We start from the raw sequence: 24,057 nt of genomic DNA, 5'->3' as shown, positions 1-24,057 counted from the left end.
TTTGTGTACATGTGTGCTTCTGTTTGTGTGTTTATGTGTGTAAGAGAGAAGTCTCTCTCACACACACACACACACACGCACACACAGAGCAGAGTGTGTATCTATGGAAATTGTCCTGTGTCGATACACACTCACATTTCCTGGGTCCTGGTTTGGTCCTGTTCTCTCCTCCATGGTCCACACTGTAAGAACAGCAGAGCATAAATTAGAATTTTAACCATCCTTTATTTCCACTCTCAACACACCAATGACATCACATAAATTAAAACAAAGACACAATAAAACACAGAACCAAGATCATATGAAAAAAACACATCTGTCACAAAGGAAACTTATTCCATTCCCTCACCCTATTTCATGTGCAAAAATAGATCCCCTCCCTCCACTGAACATAAAAACTCCTTATAACACACACACTCTGAAACACACTCAGGTTCTCCATTGCTTTGTAATACTGAAACTCCACCATCACTGTGTCCCTGATCAAACCCCTAACTACAACAACCACATCTTATTTACCGCAGTGATCCCATGCAGCACCCTCCAGAGGAGATCCCCAACCCTCTTGAGTAACGCCGGTGTGAAAAGTGCCCTCCATGACCCCACCCCAAACTATTTTGTGTGTGTGTGTGAGGTGCAGTGTGAAAACTTTCTGTACTCACAGCAGTGTGAGTGTGTCCAGTTTAGCAGCAGAAAGCGCTCTCACTCCTGAGTCTCCTGGGTGATTGTATCTCAGGTCCAGCTCTCTCAGATGTGAGGGGTTTGAACACAGAGCTGAAGCCAGAGAATCAAAGCCTCTCTGTGTGACTCTACAACCTGACAGCCTGCAGAGAGAAGGACAAACACACCTTACAGAATATTAATATAAATGAACATGGCTGCTGTGTGTTTCAAACACATAGCAGTGTGTTACACACCTTACACACATTAATATAAACTAACAGGGCTGTGTGTGTCAAACACACAGCAGTGTGTTACACACCTTACACACATTAATATAAACTAACAGGGCTGTGTGTGTCAAACACATAGCAGTGTGTTACACACCTTACACACATTAATATAAACTAACAGGGCTGTGTGTGTCAAACACATAGCAGTGTGTTACATACCTTACACACATTAATATAAACTAACAGGGCAGTGTGTGTCAAACACATAGCAGTGTGTTACACACCTTACACACATTAATATAAACCAACAGAGCTGTGTGTCAAACACAGGGCTTGACCTCTCCACTCTGCTGCAGCAGGGCACCTTGCACTCCCTGCCATCTGGGTAAAGGGTTCTCTCGTCCCAACCCACAGAGCTTCTCTCTCTCTCTCCCTCTCTCAGTCTCTCCCCTATCTCTCTCTCCCACTCTCTCCATCTCTGTCTCTGTCTCTCCCCCTCTCTCTCTCACTCTCTCTCAATCTGTCTCTCCCTCTCTATCGCTCTCATTCCCTCTCTCTTGCTCTCCCTCTTTTTCTCTCTAACCCCCCCCCCCCCCCGCCCCTCTCTCCGCTGGCTTTAAATAGCTTTACAAATAGCAGTACTTTAACTGTGTGTAATAAATAGAACAGTGTGGAGATGCCAGGTGGGGGTCCCTGCTGAAGCACCGGCTCTGTCAGATCCAGACTGCACCAGCGCGGACCGAGGCCCTCGTCTAGAGAGAGAGAGATGCAATCTGCGGGGCTGTTCCCCACATGGGAGCGCTTGATTGATCGGGCCCCCGTCGTCTTTCCCTGCGCCAGCGGCGCATCAGGTTTAGGCCCCCTGATGCAGCGCCTGCGTGGGTCAGCTGCAGCAGCGTGCCACGCGCCTGACCTGCAGGGCTGGCACGCAGACAGGCGGGGAACGGGACAGTGATGGACAGTGAATCACAGCACTGTGATTGCTGCAGCAATGGGAGAGCGTCTCTGAATTTAAAAAATTAATTAAATTTTTTAAATCCTGGAATACGAATGGTCTGGGGCTTCTGGGTGGCTCGTACAGGTAAGGCACCACGCTGTGGTGCATGGATGAGCCTCACGGCCTCGGATGGACTCCAGACCCTGCCGGTGCCAACTGTGGCCGGGAGCTCCACAGGGCGACACGCAATTTGCGATTTTGTCGCCCAGGGAACGGGAGGGCTCAATTGGAAAAGATTCTGCACGCTTTGCCATCTAGCGACCCCTGCTGGTCGATTGGGTGGCCCAAGATTGCTGCACTTCGACGTGGTTTGAGCGGGCGGAGACGCAGGGGTGATTTTACGCCAAAATTGTACTGGCTGGCGTATCCGTATCGTCACACCCCCAGCTACGGCATCCCACCCATCTCGGCGCAGATGGGTTCATGTCGAACCACGAAATTAGCAAATGGGCGCAAGCGGGAAAAAATCACGTTGTGCCCTACCAAATTGCAAATACACTGCTTGGACCAGACTTGTGCTGGTACGAAAATAGAGCCCAAAGTGTTCATGGCTATAAATAACTGTACAAATGAGTATCGTACCTTATCGGACCTGTGTTTTGTAGTTGTTCCAATTACCTTTTGTATGCACTTATTGTACGTCGCTTTGGATAAAAGCGTCTGCCAAATAAATGTAATGTAATATAAACTAACAGGGCTGTGTGTCAAACTAAAATAATATGGATGTGGATTGAGAAATTATCAAACGCATTTGAGTTTACACTCCACTACAGTTCAGTAAACAGGACTAATTCATTTTCTTCATTCATCTGTGTAGTCAAATTCTACCAAGAGGAGAACAGGAACATGCTGTTTCAGTTCTGTGGAGTGTTTTCACATTAGAAACATTGACATCAGTGTTGTATTTAGTCACATTGTAGCCCTTATTTATTGAAGGGGTGTGTGTTTGTACTCACCCCAGTCTCTGCAGTTTACAGTGTGGGTCCTCCAGTCCAGCAGAGAGCGCTCTCACTCCTGAATCCTGCAGCTCGTTGTCTCTGAGCTCCAGATCTCTCAGCTCGGAGTGAGGAGAACGCAGGACTGAGGCCAGAACATCACAGCAGCCCCCTGTGAGATTACACCAACCCAGCCTGTGGAGAAACCACACACACACACACACACAAATACACACGCATACAAGTGCGCGCACACACACACACACACACACAAATTATCTGTGACACTGCACCTTGGCAGTTGATACGGTCCTACACATTCCTGAGATGTACACACAAAAACAGGGAGGGGGGGTGCGTAAATTAAGTTCATAAAGTATTCCGACTAATCCACTAAAGTCTAAGGCAATTACTGGGCTCTATTAACCAATAAAAATAATAAAACCTTAGGAGTTGTCAGGAATCTACTGCAAGTATTTAATTGCCAAACCCTTTCCATGTGAAGAACTTATGTGATTTGAAAACATATTACAAAACACAAAAACACAAAAACAGCATTTTTTGTGGTGCACTTCAGTTCATAAACATCTATACATTTCAAAGACGCTCACTATTCATCACTATTCATCACTAGAAAAAAATAACTGTTAATGTACAAGTATAACCCATTAGCTAAATACATTACTGTTATCATGATAATACTTTCTTCCTAAACTTGTAACCATCAAGTTATCAAACAATTTAAGTTTAACGAATTATCCAGACTGTATTTTTGCCATTTAAAAATATTGAAAAATATTCTTTAAGGTGACATGAAACCGCATTCAATACAAAATTTTGCTCTTCCTTATTTACCTCTCGCCAAAGTAACGTGACGTGACCATAAATGAGAGCAAGCATACGTCATTTCCCTGTCGTCAGAACGATCACGGCCCCTTTTGGGTGAAAACAAGCACGGCAAAAGTGCCGGTGGCAAATTGGAAAAACTAGTGGCACCATGCCTAAAAGCTGCTGCGTCGTATTTTGCACTTCAAACAATAAAAAAAAAACCCAGTTTACGATATTCTTTGCTTCCCCAAAGAGCGAAGGACAGTAAAAGAAGAGATCTGTGGCTTCAGGCCATCCGCAGAGAGGATGAAAATGGAAAACTGTGGGACCCGGCCAGTCAATACGTGTACACCTGTGGCAAACACTTCATCACAGGCTAGTAAATGATGTTAAAGTCAACAGTTATAATGTTAAAAGTCAAGGTAGTGAATGCTGATGCTGCATTGAAAGGGCAGTACATAGAATATACTGAAAAGCCAAGGAAATCCCAATTTAATGTTAGCCTGTAACAAAACGGTTAAGTTAGCTAACAGCTAGCTCGTAGCACTGCCTGCAGCAAGCTGTCTTTTCCCCTGCTTTGTTGATGGAATTACTGTCTACGTTATAGCCTACCTTATAATTGCAGGGTGCTAGTTAGCTTGCTAAGCCCCTGCTAAGCATGTTAGCAATGTAATTAGTTTACAGTAATGTCACATTGGACAGACTAGCAACATAGAAAAATAAAGTGGATTTGGGCTCCTAATAGCTAAAAAGCAATACAGTATTATTGTTTTATGCAGGGCACGGATCATGGTCCCATGAGGCCCTGGGCACATGTCTTTTGTAGCCCCCCCCCCCCCCCCAATATTAAATGATAACCACTAAACAGTGTGCTAGTGTGTAACAACACCACAATGTGCATTTAGCATACTTGTTCATTTGGGCTAGCTAATCATCTCTCAATTAGGTTTTTATTCCCACGGCCACAGCATCCCATGTTTTGAACAAATAGTAGTTTTGAACTAATAGCACTAACAGTTAGCTAACTAGTAGCTTTGATTTAAGCATCATGACTGACATGCTGTTTTAACATTTATTCAACCCACTGTAGCTAGCTACCCCTTTATCTTATACCCCTTTCACACAGACGACCCGCTACGTCGTAGCTTAGGTTATTATTTTTAACACCTTCATTCCACAGAGAAAGGTACAACTAATGACCCTGTGCTCTATATGGCAGTGAGGACTCTCCTTGTGTTCCTGCTTTTGGGATGGCAGGTATGCCATCCCGCCAAGTTACGCCTTGGCGGGGGTATGCCCCATACCTATACAGCACCGAGAGTTTGGTACTTTTCAGGGTTCCCCACAGAAATAACCACAACAGCCACAGACACTCAGCCCTTAAAAACATTAAATTCTGTACATTCTGACCCCATTTCAACAGACAGATTTCATAAACAACTTCACATGTCCACACAATAAAGCCCCAAACTAGGGGGATTTTGCGTTTTCTCCTTCTTCTTCTCTTTCGTCTTCTTCTTCTTCTTCTTCTAATTCTTCTTCTCATTCTTCTTCTTCTCATTCTTATTTTTCCTGCCGCCTATCCCACTGACAACATGTCTCCCCATTGGACATTTTACCGACATCAGCCAAATCCTCACCCTCACGACCCAATCAAAAACTTGCATACACACGCAAAATACCCATACCTTCTTACTCTGAAACATTACCAGTTTAAACAGCTAATCTGCCTGTGGCCTAGTGGGTAAGGTTACAATCTTGTGAACATGGGGTTGTAGGTTCAAGCCCAGCTAGGGACATGTTTTTTTTTTTTTAACCTGCTGTTACCCTCACTAATAATTGTTTGCTACTTCTCAATTATTGCTTTTGCACCATATCTACTCGCCGTTCACCAAACCTATACACTGCATTATGACGTACCGTCTGCACGTTCTGTTATTAACTGGCTACAATATTGCAAAGCCATATGGATTCAACGGGAGCTCTTCTGTGCTTACTGGCCTGTGTTCTTCTTTAAAACCATGGACAGGTTTGCTAATGATATTTCACGCATTGCATAGCTATGTCATGGTGCTGCACTAACAAAGTCACAGACTGGTAAACCTCCGGTTGAAGGATTGAATCCCGCCTCGCCCTCGGACAGATAATTCCCTCTTTTACACTAACGTTTTCTTACGCTTTTATATTTTCTTTACCAAAACTCACTCACGGCCACCCATATGCATTTCATGACGCCAAATGTATTCCTTTTATTAAAAACTTACACCAGTTCACCACTGTGCCATTTCTACTAACTATATTTCTTCACTTGGCTACCGTACAAAACCTTCTTAACGCCACGTTTCTACATTCATGTTACCTTGCCCTGTTCTCTATCTAGCCACATACAAACAATTACTACGTATGTACGTTCTGCTACTCCCCATTAAAACATTACATTTCAAATCATGACTCACAAGTATAACTACTAGTACTGAACATGAGAAGAGCACATCAGTGCAATAGATTACACACATTACTTAACCCTCCACTTTAACAGTTAATATTTTATAGCGGCTGTTATATATACCATATACCATACCATATACCATATATTACATATACCATATATTACCATATATTATATATGTTATATATATTGTTGCTAGTCAGCAAGCTTAGTTGGGCGTTAGCTGAGAATATCTGTAGTTGACTTGCTGTTGTTAGTTAGTTAAAGGCGTTAGTGAAACTGTGTGTGGGGATTGGTGCCCCGTATTGTTGAGCTAATTTCGAGGAGCTTCACCTGGTGCTATTTAAGTGGTGTTCATCTGTGGTTCAACAGTGTGCATCTGATTGTGTCGTCGCTTCTGCCGTCCCCCGCGATTCAGATTAGCGTATCATAACTTAATTTGTTTCTGCTGTTGCTAGTTAGCGAACATAGTTGTGTGTAATTTAGGTAGCCTAATCTTTTTTAAAACTTGTCTCAACTGTTGCTAGTCAGCAAGCTTAGTTGGGCGTTAGCTGAGAATATCTGTAGTTGACTTGCTGTTGTTAGTTAGTTAAAGGCGTTAGTGAAACTGTGTGTGGGGATTGGTGTTTAACTGCCCCGTATTGTTGAGCTAATTTCGAGGAGCTTCACCTGGTGCTTATCTGCCCTAATGAAGCTAATGCAAGCACGTAATTGTCACCCGGTATTTATAGTTTCAGCAGAGGTTGCCATAGGCAGCCTCGTCGTCAGTTTATCATGTTTTTAAACTCCATTCCCTTGTGCGCGCTGCCTCGCCCCAAATGGTCTGTTCACCGCAGGCGTAATTTAACCAACTTGATCTACCCACCCTTATCCGCACCTCAGGAATTCACTGTCACCGGTGGATTATGGAACTGCCAGTCAGCCGTCCAGAAAGCTGACTTCATTACTGCCTTTGCCAAGACGAAGTCTCTTGACTTCCTGGCTCTCACGGAAACCTGGATCACTCCCGATAACACCGCCACCCCAGCTGCACTGTCTGCGGGATACTCCTTCTCGCACACCCCCAGGGCCTCTGGCCGAGGCGGGGGTACCGGTCTACTCATTTCCTTGTCCTGGAAGTTCTGTGTCCTCCCCAGTCCTAACCCTACTTTCTCCTCCTTTGAATTTCACGCGATTACTGTAACTCATCCCTCTACATTTCACGTTATTGTTCTGTACCGCCCTCCAGGTCCACTCGGCTCATTTCTGGACGAGCTGGACACTCTCCTGAGCTCCCTCCCCGAGGATGGCACTCCTGCTATTCTACTGGGAGACTTCAACCTCCCACCAGAAACCTCCCAACTGTCCAGGGTTGCCTCACTCCTCCAGTCTTTCGCCCTATCCCTGTCCTCCTCCCCCCCCACACACAAGGCTGGTAACCAACTAGACCTTGTATTCACCAGAGGCTGCTCCATTCCCCAACTTGCAGTGACTCCCCTCCATGTCTCAGACCACTTCTTTCTTTCTTTCTCCCTCTCCTATTTACTCCCCCTCAATTCATCCAATAGCTCACCCACAGTAACTTTCAGGAGAAATCTCCCTACTCTGTCACAATCCTCTCTCGTCTCCACTGCTCTGTCTACACTTCCCCCTCCTGCGTCTTTCTCTAACCTGCCAGTTGACCTTGCCACCTCCACCCTCAACTCCTGCCTCTCTCAGTCCCTCGACTCACTTTGTCCTCTTGTCTCCAAACCAGCACGCTCCTCACCCCCTGCCCATAGCTGACCGAGTCACTACGCTCCAGCAGAACATCACTGCGGGCTGCAGAGAGAAAGTGGAGAAAATCCCGATCCTCTGATGACCTGACTGCATACCATACCCTGCTGGCGACTTTTACATCTGCCCTCACGTCTGCAAAAGCCTCTTTTTTCCAATCCAAGATCAGCGCATGTGTCTCTAATCCACGTAAACTATTCTCCACCTTCTCTTCCCTCCTCATTCCTCCTCCACCCCCACCTCCCTCTTCCCTCTCCGCAGATGACTTTCTGGCCGCCTTTGAAGGAAAGGTGGCTACAATCCGGAACTCCTTCACCCATCCAGTGAGCCCCCAACCCCCCAGGACAACCCCACAGCCACACTGACCTCCTTTGAAATGCTGGAGGACTCCGATGTATTACAACTCATCACCTCTCATCGCGCAACCACCTGTCCACTTGACCCCATCCCATCTAAAGTTCTCCAATCTATCTCCAGCGAGCTCCTTCCCTATCTGTCTTCCATTGTTAATTCCTCTCTCTCCTCTGGTCATGTTCCCTCTGTTTTTAAGACGGCTCGTGTTACCCCACTACTCAAAAACCCACCTTAGACCCCTCCGATGTAGCAAATTATCGACCCGTATCCCTTCTACCCTTTCTGTCCAAAACCCTCGAACGAGCAGTTCTTAAACAATTAACCTCTTTTCTCCATCAGAACAACCTGCTAGACCCTCACCAGTCTGGCTTCCGATCTGGGCACTCAACAGAGACTGCACTCCTAGCTGTGACGGAGGCACTTGCCACTGCAAGAGCCTCACGCCTTTCCTCTGTCCTGATCCTTCTTGACCTGTCTGCAGCTTTTGACACGGTCAACCATAAAATACTCCTCTCCACCTTGGCTGGGATGGGAATTGCCGGGACTGCCCTGTCTTGGTTCGCTTCCTATCTTGCAGATAGGACCTACCAGGTCACCTGGAAGGGGTCTGCCTCTGCTTCTCATCCACTTGTTACGGGAGTGCCGCAGGGATCTGTACTGGGTCCTCTGCTGTTCTCCTTATACACCAGATCTCTTGGTTCAGTCATTAATTCACATGGTTTTTCCTATCATTGTTATGCAGATGACACACAACTCTTCTTTTCTTTCCCCCCTCGGCCACACTGGTCAATGATAAGATCTCTTCCTGCCTGGCTGACATCTCCACCTGGATGGCCAGCCACCATCTGAAGCTCAACCTCAACAAAACTGAGCTGCTCTTCTTCCCGCACAAGACCTCCTTGCTTCGTGAACTCTCAATCACGGTTGATGGCACCACAGTGACTGCCTCTCACTCTGCCAAGAGCTTGGGGGTGGTCCTGGATGACCAACTGGACCTCAAGGAGCACATCAAGGCAACATCAAGGTCCTGCAGATTCCTCCTATACAACATCAGGAGGATTCGACCATACCTGACGACGCACTCCACCCAGCTGCTCGTCCAGGCTACGGTGACCTCTCGCCTTGATTACTGCAACTCTCTCCTTGCAAACCTGCCAGCTTGTGCCATACAGCCACTACAGATGATTCAGAATGCCGCTGCCCGGCTCATCTACAACCTCCCCAAATTCTCCCACGTCACTCCTCTGCTGCGATCACTTCACTGGCTACCGGTCGCTGCCAGGATCCGATTCAAAGCCCTGACCCTTGCCTACACTGCCGCCAACAGGACAGCCCCCATCTACTTGCAGGACATGACTCAATTCTATGTGCTTGCTCGACCACTCCGCTCTGCAGCAGCAGGGCGTCTTGTAACCCCTCCCACCCGCCCAAAGGGATCACAGAGCTTCTCCACCCTAGCTCCCCAGTGGTGGAACGAACTCCCCGTCCCTCTCCGAACCTCCCCCTCACTATCCATCTTCCACCGTGGCCTGAAGACTCATCTCTTCAGACTATACCTAGAATAACCACCACCATGCTGTGTATATATATATATATAAAAAAAAAAATTAAAAAAAAACCCTTTTTCCTTGTCACTTGTTACATGTTGCCCCATCCCTGCACTTCTTGGTAAATTGTATTTGTCCTAATACTCTAGCTTAATCTTCTGCCTAGTTTGGCTTTGCAGATGTTAGACCAGGATAGTGTTCATTGTTCTCAGCTAGAAATAGCTGTACAAAATAAGTAATTGTACCTCACTGAACCCGTGTTCAGCAGTTGTCTACGATCATGAAAATGCACTTCTTGTACGTCGCTTTGGATAAAAGCGTCTGCCAAATGAATGTAATGTAATGTACCATTCCATAAGGAAACTAAGCTCGCTCATGGACACTTTATTTACTCCGCACTATAGTCTGTGATCATGTCAACCTTCACCTACATGCCCATTCTGCTAAAAACATATTGTTTCAACTACGCAATTTCATAATTTCGTCCTAATTTCTCTCACACTGTTGTTATTTTCTCATATGCAAAGCCTGCTGGGACATACGCGTCTGCTCCTATTCTCCACTATCAAGTTTTCTGGTTCTAACTCAGCAAAACAGCGAACAGGATTCCCACCTGCAGATAAGCCTATCAAAATGCCTTATAAACCTTACAAACACTAAAAGTGCATCTCCACGAAATAACAGACAACGGAGCAGGACAGCAGGGTACACAAGTTGCGACCTAGGCAGCTCTAATTCTACGGGCTTGCTGATTCTTTTCTCAATTAAGGCTCGTTGTATGGCTGTCAAATCCGTGAGTACATACACTGGCCATATTTCACCTGCGTTTCTGTTGCGTTTACACTTACGCCACCACACCCTTTGTCACAACCACTGTTTTACATATAGCAAACCGAAACTGCTAAACAGTACACGCTCATCAGACTGTACAAATTCACCCAAGGATAGCCATAATCCACAACCGTTTCTTACAGGGTCACTTCGCATTTCTCACTCTCATAATAAAACGCTTTGCAAAAAGAAATGATATCTCATAAAAAACACGTTTTCAACGTACAAAAATGCCAAGTTACTCACACATACAAGACATACACCGTCTATAACTCATTCATTCAGACTGCCAAAATCCAGGCCTGCCATTAAAAGTATTGATATCAAAATGACGCCAAGTTACGGTACTACAAACAATATAGGCTATCTTGCCTCACCGAAATTAAATAAGATGTATTCCAAAGCAATGCTACCCAATATTTCCTCAATTCTTTCAAGTCACTTGGCCCTGTGTTTTGTAATCTTACCATTTTACAATGTCATGCAAACTTTGTGTCAGATCAAAGTGTCAAATATTTCGAATTGCGTCATGGAACACATTGAAATTCATGTAGAAAACTGCAGGTTAGTAACTACAGGAAGCATATTTCTCCAGAAAACATATGTTTACACTTGCTTCTGAACTCAATTTCAATAAATGTACAAGTGATTGTATATTTGCTACGTACAATAAATACTGCATGTAAAATAAATATTGTACATACATACATAGGGAACTTCTTTATCCCCATGGGGACATTTCCCTGGCAGCATGTTACATTCACATTTACGAACAGACATTTACACCAAGAAACATACAATCATTCACGCAACAGAAAGGCTGGCCAGCGAAATACATACATACCAATACAAATTGGACATATAGACGCCTATTCAATCCATCTTGACTGTGAGAAAGCCATCCACACATATGTTTGGCCTGTCCATGTACTGCATGCTTATACACACAGGGCCAAGTGACTTGAAAGAATTGAGGAAATATTGGGTAGCATTGCTTTGGAATACATCTTATTTAATTTCGGTGAGGCAAGATAGCCTATATTGTTTGTAGTACCGTAACTTGGCATCATTTTGATATCAATACTTTTAATGGCAGGCGTGGATTTTGGCAGTCTGAATGAATGAGTTATAGACGGTGTATGTCTTGTATGTGTGAGTAACTTGTCATTTTTGTACGTTGAAAACGTGTTTTTTATGAGATACTGTACACAGCATTACTCACCCCAGTCTCTGTAGTTTACAGTTTGGACTCATCAGTCCAGCACAGAGCAGCTCCACTCCTGAATCTCCCATGTTGTTGTAGCTGAGGTCCAGTCTCTGTAGTTTACAGTTTGGACTCATTAGTCCAGCACAGAGCAGCTTCATTCCTGAATCTCCCAGGTTATTGTAGCTGAGGTCCAGATCTCTCAGGGGTGAGTTTGATGACTGAAGAGTAGAGGCCACAATATCACAGGACTTCTCTGTGAGGCTACAGCTGTTCAGTCTGCAAATAATAGTTCATAAATTATAGTATAATAACATTAGTTATTAATTACATTAAGATGAGCATGTCTGTGTGATGTGGGGCCAGTCTGGTGTGCAGTCTGCTGAAGGTAAGACCAGCAGCTGAGAAGACGTGCTCAGATGGCACTGATGTTCAAGGAATGGACCAATAATGTTTCACTAATGCTGCCTGACGAGGGAACAGTGACTCACTAATTCAAGAATTTAGACGCATCTCTTTAATTTAAAATTGAATCACCAACATTCGGTTATTCATTGAAATGGTTTATAGAAATTTAAGAGTTTAATCTATAGAAATATAGTCAATCAACATCCTTATTAAGAATGAACAGTTAATCGATTGAGTGTTGTCTTCCATGTCGGCATTTTTCCCCCTCACATGAAATTTCTCCACTTCTCCCATCGCGGTGTTAGCTACAAATACACAATTCTACCCTTTGGTCTTTCCCTAAGCCCACAGGTGTTCTGTCTTTGTGTAGAGGCGGGTCTGGCTCCAAACTATTGGCTGATCATTGGCAATTCAAAACCCAGAGTTGTGAAGGACACTCAGCGAGTTCTGACGCATCTGCTGTCTCTTGGTTTCAGGGCAATCTCTCCCCATCCTGGAGTGTAACCTTCTTGGGAGTGGATTTATACTCTGTATCCATGTGAGCTTGCCTATCAGCGGACTGAATTTTACCTCTCAGAGTATGTCTCTCTCATGTCAAACTGAGCTCGAGAGTACAGTATCACACATGCCTCAGACTACAGGGGCTGATGGTGCCAGCCTCTCAGGTTATGCCACTGGGGCTGTTAAGAATGAGGGGCTTTATGGGGTGGATTTCATCCCTCCACCTCAGCCCTGTGTGCGATCCCCATCGCTGTCTCACAGTGACACACAAGCACTCAGCAACTCTGTGTCACTGGGAAAACACAGACTTTTACACTCAGGGAACCCCTCTCAGGATCGTTTTCATACGGAGAAAAAGGACAGACACATCCCTCTCTGGGGTGGGGGGTCTCAGGGGGGTTACATGGTGAATCAATTTTCTTTTAGCTATTAACTATATGGACAGCTCTCAGATATTTTCTTCCCTGTCTAAGGGGACATTATGTGCTTGTGCGCTGCGATAATGACTGCGGTAGCATATGTAAATCACCAAGATGGCATGCGCTCCCTCCAGCTCCATGGTCTAGCCCACAGACTGTTGGTCTGGAGCAGCCGTCACTTTCTGTGGTTACGCGTGACCCATGTTCTAGGTATTCAGAACACAGGCGTGAATCTGCTGTCAGGAGAAACCCACTGTACGGGGAATGGTGTCTCCATCTCCAGACTGAGGAAATGTTACTGCAGTGATTATCCCCCTCCTTTATGTACAGCCATGCACGCTCCCACTACGCACGGACCTCCTGTCTCAGGTGAACGGGGAAATACACCACCCTGGCCCTGAGCGAATAGCTCTATGGGCTTGGCCTGTGAGAGGCATAACCTCAACACAGTAGTTGCGTGACTGCAACCATCCTGAGCACGAGAGCGCCCTCTACCAGGTCACTTTATGACAATAAGTGTCTGGTGTTAGAAAGATGATGTGCCTCTCGTCAGTCAGTGCCTTGCCAGTGCTCTGTTACTGATGTGCTGTGCTTTTTACAGAACCTTTTTGATAAAGAAAAATAATTTTCTACCATTAAGGTCTACCGGGCAGATATCACTGCTTGTCATTTTGGTTTCAGAGACTATGCAGTGGGGCAGCACCCCTCATTCACAGGTTCATGAAGGGGGCTCACTGTTCTCTGCCTGTTGCTAAAAAGCTCATTTCCCCTTGGGATTTATCACTGGAGCTGAAGGCCGTTTGAGTCTATAAATAAAATTGCTGTCTCTCCAGACAGCATTGCTGCTCACACTAGCCTCAGCTAAGTGAGTCAGTGACCTCCATTTGCTCTCAGTGCATCTCTCATGCACAATGCTCCCCTAATATGGACACGGTTTTTCTGTTCTCCACACATATATGACAAAGACTAAGGCTTTTAGAAAGACCGACCAGCTCTTAGTCACCTGGGCCCCTGCCTGCAAAGGGAAAGTATCTCTAAGCAGCAGCTGTCCCACTGGCTTGTAAAAGCTGGTGGGAGACAAACTCCCCCTGGAAATCACTTTCCAGAAGTGCGATCATCCTGCAACCCTCACACAGCTTTGGTCACATTTTACCCCCTAATTATTGCCTTATCCCTCCCTAAATCTAGAGTAAGATACTGCCAAGACGGAGACACTAAGACCCCAACTTAAGAATGCAGAAGGTTGCTCTGGACAAGTAGTAGCAGAAACCATACTGGAAAAATAAGGCACTTTTAATGAACTAATGTTAATTGTTTAATTAGTAACTTGAAAAAAAATCTATTAACATTAATCAATCCAATAATAATAAACTAACTAAACCTTTATTAAATAGCCATTACTGAATAGTAATAACTGAAATAACCCTTGTACTAGATCATATTTGATTTACAGGTCAAAATACAACCAACATTTATCTGGAATTGGATTATAATATGCTATGGCTGATGTTAGCACGTAACAATAAGCAAAAAACTATCTACCGAAAGCTAAAATTTACTCCTCGGAATGTGAACGCTATGCTAACTCCTTTAGCATTGGACATCCCCTCCCTCCCTCCCCTCCATCCACTCCTACTGTCATGGTCCGCCGTAACCTCCGCTCCCTCTCTCCCTCCTCTCTCGCTTCCAGTGTCACTGCTTCACTCCCCACTCTTGAATCCTTCTCCAACCTTCCCCCTGACTCCGCATCCTCCACTCTGTCTTCCTCGCTCTCCTCAGCACTTGACTCTCTCTGTCCTCTAGTCTCCAGGCAGGCACGCTCGTCCCCTCCCAGTCCGTGGATGTCTGACCCCCTCCGAACCAACCGGGCCAGCCTACGTGCAGCGGAGAGGAAGTGGAGGAAATCCATGGCTCAATCCGACCTGTCTGCCTACCAGTCTCTACTAGCTACATTTTCTACCGCTGTAACCTCTGCCAAAATTAATTATTATCAAACAAAAATTCATAAATCTGCCTCTAACCCTCATCAGCTGTTCTCCATTTTCTCCTCTCTCCTCAGCACTCCTTCCCCACCTCAGTCCTCCCTCGCTGCAGATGACTTTGCAGTTTTCTTCGATGAGAAAATTGCAGACATCCGCAGCTCCTTCACGTCCACCACCACCCTTCCCCACTCCCCCAGCTCTGTTCCCTCCCCTTGTTTCTCCACTTTCTCTCCCCTCACTGACTCTGATGTTTCTCAGCTCCTACTCTCCCACCGCCCTACCACCTGTGCTCTTGACCCCATCCCTTCCTCTCTCCTCCAGACCATCACACCTGACATCCTCCCATATGTCACCTCCCTCGTGAACTCCTCCTTGTCTTCTGGATGTTTCCCCTCTTCTTTCAAGCTGGCCCACGTCACCCCACTGCTGAAAAAGCCCACTCTGGATCCCTCTGTCATCCAGAACTACCGTCCTGTCTCCCTTCTCCCTTTCCTATCCAAAACAATTGAACGAGCTGCTTCTAATCAACTCTCCTCTTTTCTCTCCCTGAACAACCTCCTAGACCCCTACCAGTCTGGCTTCAGACCTGGCCACTCGACAGAGACCGCACTCCTCTCGGTCAATGAGTCGCTTCACGCCGCACAAGCAGCCTCCCATTCATCTGTCCTGATCCTCCTAGACCTTTCTGCTGCCTTTGACACCGTCAACCATCCCATCCTCCTGTCCTCCCTGGCAGCTATGGGGATCTGTGGCACAGCACTTGACTGGATTGAGTCCTACCTCTCCGGTCGCTCCTTCCAAGTCGCCTGGGCTGGTGCAGTATCAGCACCTCGCCCCCTTGCCACAGGAGTTCCCCAGGGCTCTGTCCTTGGTCCCCTCCTATTCTCCCTGTACACCCAATCTCTTGGTCCTGTAACCTCTGCCCATGGGTTGTCCTATCATTGTTATGCCGATGACACCCAACTCTTTCTCTCCTTCCCGCCCTCTGACACTCGGGTCTCTGCTCGCATCTCTGCTTGCCTGAGGGACATCCAGAGCTGGATGGATAACCACCATCTTAAGCTGAACCCAGGCAAGACGGAGATGATCTTCATCCCTGCTCCATCCTCTAACCTTCTCAACTTTTCTATTTCCCTGGGGGACACTGTGGTGTCATCATCACCCACCGCAAAAAACCTTGGAGTGGTGATGGACAACAGACTGTCCCTCTCCCAGAACATCACGGCGGTGAGTCGAACGTGCAGGTTCTTCCTGTACAACATTCGGAGAATCCGCCCCTTCCTCACCACCTACGCAACCCAGCTCCTGGTTCAAGCGATGGTCCTGTCCCGCTTGGACTACTGCAACTCGCTACTGGCTGGTCTGCCAGCATCCGTCATCAGACCCCTGCAGCTCATCCAGAATGCTGCAGCGCGTCTGGTCTACAACCTCCCCAGACATTCCCATGTCACCCCCCTGCTCACTGACCTCCACTGGCTGCCTGTTATGGCTCGCATCAAATTTAAGTCCTTGGTGCTTGCATACCAGGCAGCTAAGGGGTCAGCACCAGGGTACATTCAGAGGATCATCAGACCCTACACACCAGCCAGACCTCTCCGTTCGGCCACCTCTGGACGCTTGGCACCTCCCCCTCTTCGCGTCTGCACTTCCCGCTCCCGTCTGCTGTCTGTCCTGGCCCCTCGCTGGTGGAATGACCTCCCCGTGACGGTCAGAACAGCAGAGAATCTCACCACTTTCAAACGCAGACTGAAGACTCATCTCTTCAGGCTGCACCTCTCCCCACCCCTCTCTAGCCTATAGTTCAGCTCACTGTATCTAGCTAGGATAATTTGATTATGTTAGTGTATCTGGCAGGATTGTTTTTGTATGATTAGGTGTGATTCCAGTGCTAGTTTGTACTTGGTAGGATTCTTGCTTGCTGAACAAGCTTACTCTACAGGGTTGGAGTCCTGATCGATGTGGTCACTTCTGGCACTACGATCCTTACTTCACTCTAGTGTTTCTTTTGCGCCTCTACATCATGAAACCTATGCACTTGTTGTACGTCGCTCTGGATAAGAGCGTCTGCTAAATGCCTATAATGTAATGTAATGTAATGAACAACCACAAAAAACCTCCCTTCAGCAAGACGATGGCCAAATTAGCTAACCGGCTAGTTTGCTAGCCAAATGCTTAATGGAGGAAAAAAGTGGAACATTCTCTCCCTGTCGCCTGATGGCAACAAAGATTTTCACCCTGAGAGCAAAACAATCTTACTTTACTTTTAAAATCTGAAACTAAATATCAAATACACACTTGAAAGCACAATACAATCCTGTAACAAACTTTTCCAAACTCCACCAGACACTATCTTATCTCTCTTTCTACCACAAACAGGAAGTGCATGTCAGGCACAAGCAATCGAGCAAGAGCTGTGAGCATAGGGCAATCTGGGAGTTGTCCATATCTCCCCATAAGTGGATCTCAAACTCAAGATGATGAAAGAGAACTTTAGGTTGTTGCCATAACCCCTGAAACATTGAGTGGAAAGATCCATTAAGACTGCCCTCACGAGAAGCGAATATGTTCACTGAAGAGTAGTAGTGTGCTCTTCCAGAAGGGTAGTAACCTCCTTTAGCATTGGACATTCTATTGTCTGTCAGAGCCAGACTTGGGGCAATTGGATGCTACTGTGGAGATTATGGCCAAATGTCATTCCCCACTCGATGTTTCAGAGAACTGAGCTTACAACAGAAACATATAGTTTTGTGGTAACACCCCTACCATGTGCATCTTAGGTCCGGGCCACACTGCTTACATCGCGTGTGTGTGACGGTCGCGGAACCTCTTGCTTCTCATTTCGGGGCCCATGTTAACAACTTAGAGCAGCTACACAGCCAGCGTGAGACGGGCGTCTGAGGCGCGACTTGAGCCTCGCTGCTGCGGCGCGTCATCTAGAGTTTCGGCATGGAGCCTATTTTTCACGAGTGAGGCGTGCAGTTCTCAGCAAAAATAGACAGTGAATAGAGCTGTTGATAGTCATATTGACATCATACCAGCAAAATGACATAACTGACTCCTTTCACTATAGTTTCAATGTCTAGGCTATATCTGAATATGTCACAGACATGAAAAAAATGTGAAGAGGGATTGCTGTATATTTTTTTATTTATTTCTTTTATTATTATTTTTACAATTGAGCACACACTTCTAACCTTTTTCTGTGTAAACTAAATATAAATTAAATTTATAATGAAATGAAATCAAACGTTCTATTATTGATGGCCATTATCAAAGGCAAACTCAATGTAGAAAGATAGGACTGGCAGTAGCAGTGCTGCAGCAGCAACGCTGGCGGTGTGGACACACGCATGCGTGCGAGCCGCAGCAGTTCAGCGAGGTAGCCGCCACGCACACGTGAGGTAAGCAGTGTGGCCCAAGCGTTACTCACTGGGCATATTGTTAGTTTCACTAGCAGGATGTGCAGCTCCTCTGGGATAGCTGTTAGAGTCAATGTCCAGAAGGATCCAAATGTTTTTGAATAAAATAATCTAGAGGTCATGCCCCGGGATTAGACATTTAGTCTCATGACCCAGATGGGGTAAGCGTTAATTAGGTTGATCCTAGAGATAGTTGTTAGTTTCGGGGGCAAGATCTGCATATTTTACAGGTTAAGTTGCTAAATTTGGTGCATAAGTCTATGAATCCCAAGATTCCTGGAGAAGCAGTACAATTACCTCGTATGACTGAAGTTCTTAATGTCAGAGAGCACTTATATGAATGACTGGCAGCAGTAGATAGTCTCTCTGTCAAAGTCAATAATTTTTTTCCACAAGAAAAAGTAGCCGCAATAGGCGTTTATTCTTCATCTAATGTCTCCCCATATGCCGATTTGTAGAGTTATTGTGCTATTTGAACAAGATGGTAATATTTTGTGGACCAATCAGGGACATATTGTGTCACTAATGAGTCACTGTATCTCATGTGCTTAGTGGACTTCATGTCCCTCTAATTTGTACAACATGGCGATGCTCACAAACTACCCTTCCCGGGCTTCAATACACTTCTGACCAAGCCCATGGAGAGTCAATGGGTGATGTCACAATATTTTTGTACAGTCTATGATGCAAACCCATATTCACACATAAACATGGAGGTTTTAGGTTTAGAAATTGAGTCAGTGAAATTGTCTTCCCCCTAATGACAAAATCCAAACCCTTACACACACATGATCACTCATTCTGTTTACTTAAGGTTACGCAGTACACAACCCAACTCACCCCAGTCTCTGTAGTTTACAATTTGGACTCATCAGCCCAGCACAAAGCAGCTCCACTCCTGAATCTCCCAGGTTATTGTAGCTGAGGTCCAGATCTCTCAGGGGTGAGTTTGATGACTGGAGAGCTGAGGCCACAATATCACAGGTCTCCTCTGTGAGGTCACACTTGTTCATTCTGCAAAGAAGAGTTTACACATTCAACTCAGGTAATTGGCTCTCTTCATGAAAATAAGCAAAAATGATTGTATAGGAGAAACAATACACCTAATGATTAAAATGTTCTGCTGAAACGTTTGGAAAAACTACTTCATTTCTAGTATAAGAAACTTTTTTTTACTAATAGTATTTTTATCAAAAAATGATAGGGGTTATTATTCTCACCCCTAAATAAATATATTTAAAATAAAACCAAACAAAGTGGCATTTGTGATGCTATTCTATTTTTAAAAATGTGTTGCAGGAACTGCCTTTCATCATTTCCTGAATCACTGGGGTATAAATATGAGGTTGCACAAATGTCAAATCCCTTTGTCATCTATCACCATAGGGAAAACCAAAGAGCTTTCAACCCAGAAGAGAGAGATGGTTGTTTATCAACACAAATCTGGTTTGTGCGCTGTCGGTTCCTCATGCTACATAGCCGGCAGCTACCAGCCAGCCAGCTAGATTATTCTATCATAGGTAAGTTAGTTACTAATTTTGTCCTCCCATCCAACCACAGCGTCTGGCTTCAGTCGGTTTTCTGGTCTGAAGAACAAGCAGACCCATCGCCCCGTCCCACAGATGGACTCTGCCATTTTAGAGCAGCCAGTAGCACAGTGGTTGTGGTCTCATCAGAGGCAGTTTGTAAAAATGAATGATAGTTTTGTGTAGCAATAGTCATTTGAGCACCCTGGGGAAATACAAAGGGACCCTCCGTGTGTTTTTTCTTTAGTTTCTTTTCTCATGATTCATCGCTGAGCTCACTGAAAGTCAACCATCTAGCAATAGGAACTGAGCAGACGAGACTAATCATGCCAGTGACATCACAACATGTTCCAAGATGGCTGCACCCTCATGCAAATTTTATTTTACTAGATTATTTTGTTACCTGGAACCTGTGAGGGGGAAAGGAGAAGAACTTTGTTTGGTTTAATTATTTTCTGTGAATAGTCTCTCTCTCGCTAAGCCCACAGTAAACGCCGGTGAAATCCTTTTCCCACAACTCCCTGTGTCCAACTCTTCTGTCCACAAAAGGGGTGTGTCACAGCCTTTCACTTTCAACAAATTCACCATTTATTAGTAAACTGGTGTCTTCGCAAATAATTCGTAAATTAGGTCAAATAAAATAAATGAAAAGTGAGAAGTTTTGGGATTTGATGCTGCTTATGTTCTGGATTAAGAACATTAAATGAGAGCACTAGCTCACTTGTCTGACAATTTTATTGAACTTCATGAATGTATTCATTATGAATTCATGTTAGCAACTACATTATCTAATGCCAATTAATGTGACCTAATTGTAAATTGTAAGGCTTAATTCTGACAAGGAAAAGAACATGTGAAAAGATGTGGTCAATCATCTACATTATTAATGACATAATACTCACATGGCCTTCCTGCAGTTCCTGATTACTGGTAGAAGTCTCTGATGACCTGCTGTTGATGTGTTGTAGGTCTTCAAGTCAAACTCATCCAGGATCTCCTCTGACATCAGTAACACAAAGGCCAGAGCTGAACACTGGTCTGGTTCCAGCTCTGTATCAGAAAGTTTTCCTGATCTGAGGGAATTCTGGATTTCCTCCTCTAGAGAGTTGACATTCAGTTCATTGAGACAGTGGAACATATTGATGGTCCTCTCTGCTGAAGACTCCTTTCTGATCTTCATCGTAATGTACTGGACTGTTTTCTCAATGCTTTGTGATCTGCTTTCTGTCTGTGTCTGTGGGTCTGGTACAGGTGATCTGCTTCCTGTCTGTGCCAGAAGACCTCCTAAAAGTGTCTGAATGGAGTCCAGAGAGAGGCCAAGAAGGAATCGGAGGAAAAGGTCCAGGTGTCCATTCTTACTCTCTAAGGCCTGATCCACTGCACTCCTGTGTAACTCAGACAGCTGCACTCTGTCACTGTGAGGTTTAGATTCTTCTGCTCTGAGTACATTTCTGTTCTCATTTACACATGAATGAAACACAAAGAAGGCAGCCAGATACTCCTGAATGCTCAGATGAACAAAGCAGTAAGTCTTCTCCTGATACACTCCAAACTCCTCTTTAAAGATCTCTGTGCACACCCCAGAGTACACTGAAGCTTCACTGACATCAATGCCACTCTCTCTCAAGTCCTGTTTATAGAATATCAGATTGCCCTTTTCCAGCTGTCGAAAAGCCAGCTTCCCCAGTTTCAGGATGATTTCTGTATCTGATGCTGACATCTTCTTTGAGTTTGTCACATTGGTGTTATGATACTTCTGATTCTTTACATTTGTCTGAATTAGCAGGAAGTGTGTGTACATTTCAGTCAGAGTTTTGGGTAGATCTCCACTCTCTGCTTTACCCAACATTGTCTCCAGAACAGTAGCAGAAATCCAGCAGAAGACTGGTATGTGACACATGATGTAGAGACTCCTGGATGACTTTATGTGTGAGATAAATCTGCTGGTCTGGTTCTGATCTCTGATTCTCTTCCTGAAGTACTCCTCCTTCTGTGGGTCATTGAACCCTCGTACCTCTGTCACCTGGTGGACGCACTCAGGAGGGATCTGATTGGCTGCTGCTGGTCGGGAGGTGATCCAGAGGAGAGCAGAGGGAAGCAGATTCCCCTTAATGAGGTTGGTCAGCAGCACATCCACTGATGATGACTCTGTTACATCACAGCAGTTCTCATTGCTTTGGAAATTTAGAGGAAGTCGACACTCATCCAGACCATCAAAAATAAATAAAACTTTGACTTCATCACCTTCAACACTTTTGATCTCTTTCAGCTGTGGAAAGTAGTGCTGCAGAAGTTGCATCAGACTGAATGCTCTTTCCTTCTTCACATTCAGATCTCGGAAAGGGAGAGTGAAGATGAAATCAACATCCTGATTGGCTTCTCCTTCTGCCCAGTCCAGAATGAACTTCTGCACAGAGACGGTTTTCCCAATGCCAGCGATGCCCTTTGTAAGCACAGTTCTGATGGGTTTCTTTTGTCCAGGTAAAGGCTTAAAGATGTCATTGCAGAGGATTGCAGTCTCCTGTGTGGTTTGTCTCTTGGATGGTGTCTCAATCTGTCTGACCTCGTGCTCATTATTGACCCCCCCACTTCCCCCCTCTGTGATGTACAACTCTGTATAGATCTCATTGAGGAGGGTTGGGTGACCCTGCTTTGCTAAACCTTCAGCTATGCACTCAAACTTCTGCTTCAGATGAATTTTCAGTGCCTGCTGGGCTTTCTTTATGGATTCATCTGAAAAGAGGAAATATGATAAATAATTGTTTAAAATAAGATAATAATTTCCCTTTCAATAACAGATTTTAAGAAGAAACAACTGCTCTTACCTCCTGAGCTACCTCAGGTTTGCTAATGATATTTCACACATTGCATAGCTATGTCATGGTGCTGCACTAACAAAGTCACAGACTGGTAAACCTCCGGTTGAGGACTGAATCCCGACTCGCCCTCAGGCAGATAATTTCCTCTTTTACACTAATGTTTTCTTACGCTTTTATATTTGCTTTATCAAAACTCACTCACGGCCACCCATATGCATTTTATGACGGCAAATGTATTCCTTTTATTTAAAAGTTACACCAGTTCACCACTGTGCCATTTCTACTAACTATATTTCTTCACTTGGCTACCGTACAAAACCTTCTTATCAGCAAACGCCACGTTTCTACATTCATGTTACCTCGCCCTGTTCTCTATCTAGCCACATACAAACAATTACTACGTATGTACGTTCTGCAACTCCCCATTAAAACATTACATTTAAAATCATGACTCACTCATAAGCATAACTACTAATAATGAATATGAGAAAAGCACATCAGTGCAATAGATTTCACACGTTACTTAACCCTCCACTTTAACAGCTACTATTTTATAGCGGCAGTTATATATACCATTCCATAAGGAAACTAAGCTCGCTCATGGTCACTTTATTTACTCCGCACTATAGTCTGTGATCATGTCAACCTTCACCTACATGCCCATTCTGCTAAAAACATATTGTTTCAACTATGCAATTTCATCATTTCATCCTAATTTCTCTCACACTGTTGTTATTTTCTCATATGCAAAGCCTGCTGGGACATATGCATCTGCTCCTATTCTCCACTATCAAGTTTTCCGGTTCTAGCTTAGCAAAACAGCGAAGAGGATTCCTACCTACAGATAAGCCTATCAAAATGCCTTATAAACCTTACAAACACTAAAAGTGCATCTCCACAAAATAACAGACAACGGAGCAGGACAGAAGGGAATACAAGTTGCGACCTAGGGAGCTCTAATTCTACAGGCTTGCTGATTCTTTTGTCAATCAAGGCTCGTTGGATGGCAGTCAAATCCGTGAGTACATACACCAGCCATATTTCACCTGCGCTTCTGATGCGTTTATACTTACGCCACCGCACCCTTTGTCACAGCCACTGTTCTACATATATAGCAAACCGAAACTGCTAAACGGTACACGCTCATCAGACTGTACAAATTCACACAAGGATAGCCATAATCCACAACC

General features: G+C 44.9%; 1 protein-coding gene across 1 annotated transcript in view; it reads right to left on the bottom strand.

Annotated features, from left to right (window-relative positions):
- LOC135242443 (NACHT, LRR and PYD domains-containing protein 3-like) overlaps positions 1-24,057 on the bottom strand; it is a 56,291-nt gene that overhangs the window by 4,220 nt on the left and 28,014 nt on the right. Inside the window, exons 8-13 of the mRNA XM_064313525.1 lie at positions 20,951-22,781; positions 19,363-19,536; positions 11,812-12,072; positions 2,847-3,020; positions 663-824; positions 136-182 (exon numbers count right to left, since the gene is read on the bottom strand). Coding sequence (XP_064169595.1) covers positions 136-182; positions 663-824; positions 2,847-3,020; positions 11,812-12,072; positions 19,363-19,536; positions 20,951-22,781 — 2,649 coding nt within the window. The remainder of the gene's footprint in view (positions 1-135; positions 183-662; positions 825-2,846; positions 3,021-11,811; positions 12,073-19,362; positions 19,537-20,950; positions 22,782-24,057) is intronic.

This window comes from Anguilla rostrata, chromosome 16, assembly GCF_018555375.3.
Source record: "Anguilla rostrata isolate EN2019 chromosome 16, ASM1855537v3, whole genome shotgun sequence".
NCBI classification, from domain to species: Eukaryota; Metazoa; Chordata; class Actinopteri; order Anguilliformes; family Anguillidae; genus Anguilla; species Anguilla rostrata.
This window is presented reverse-complemented; position numbering and strand designations above follow the sequence as displayed.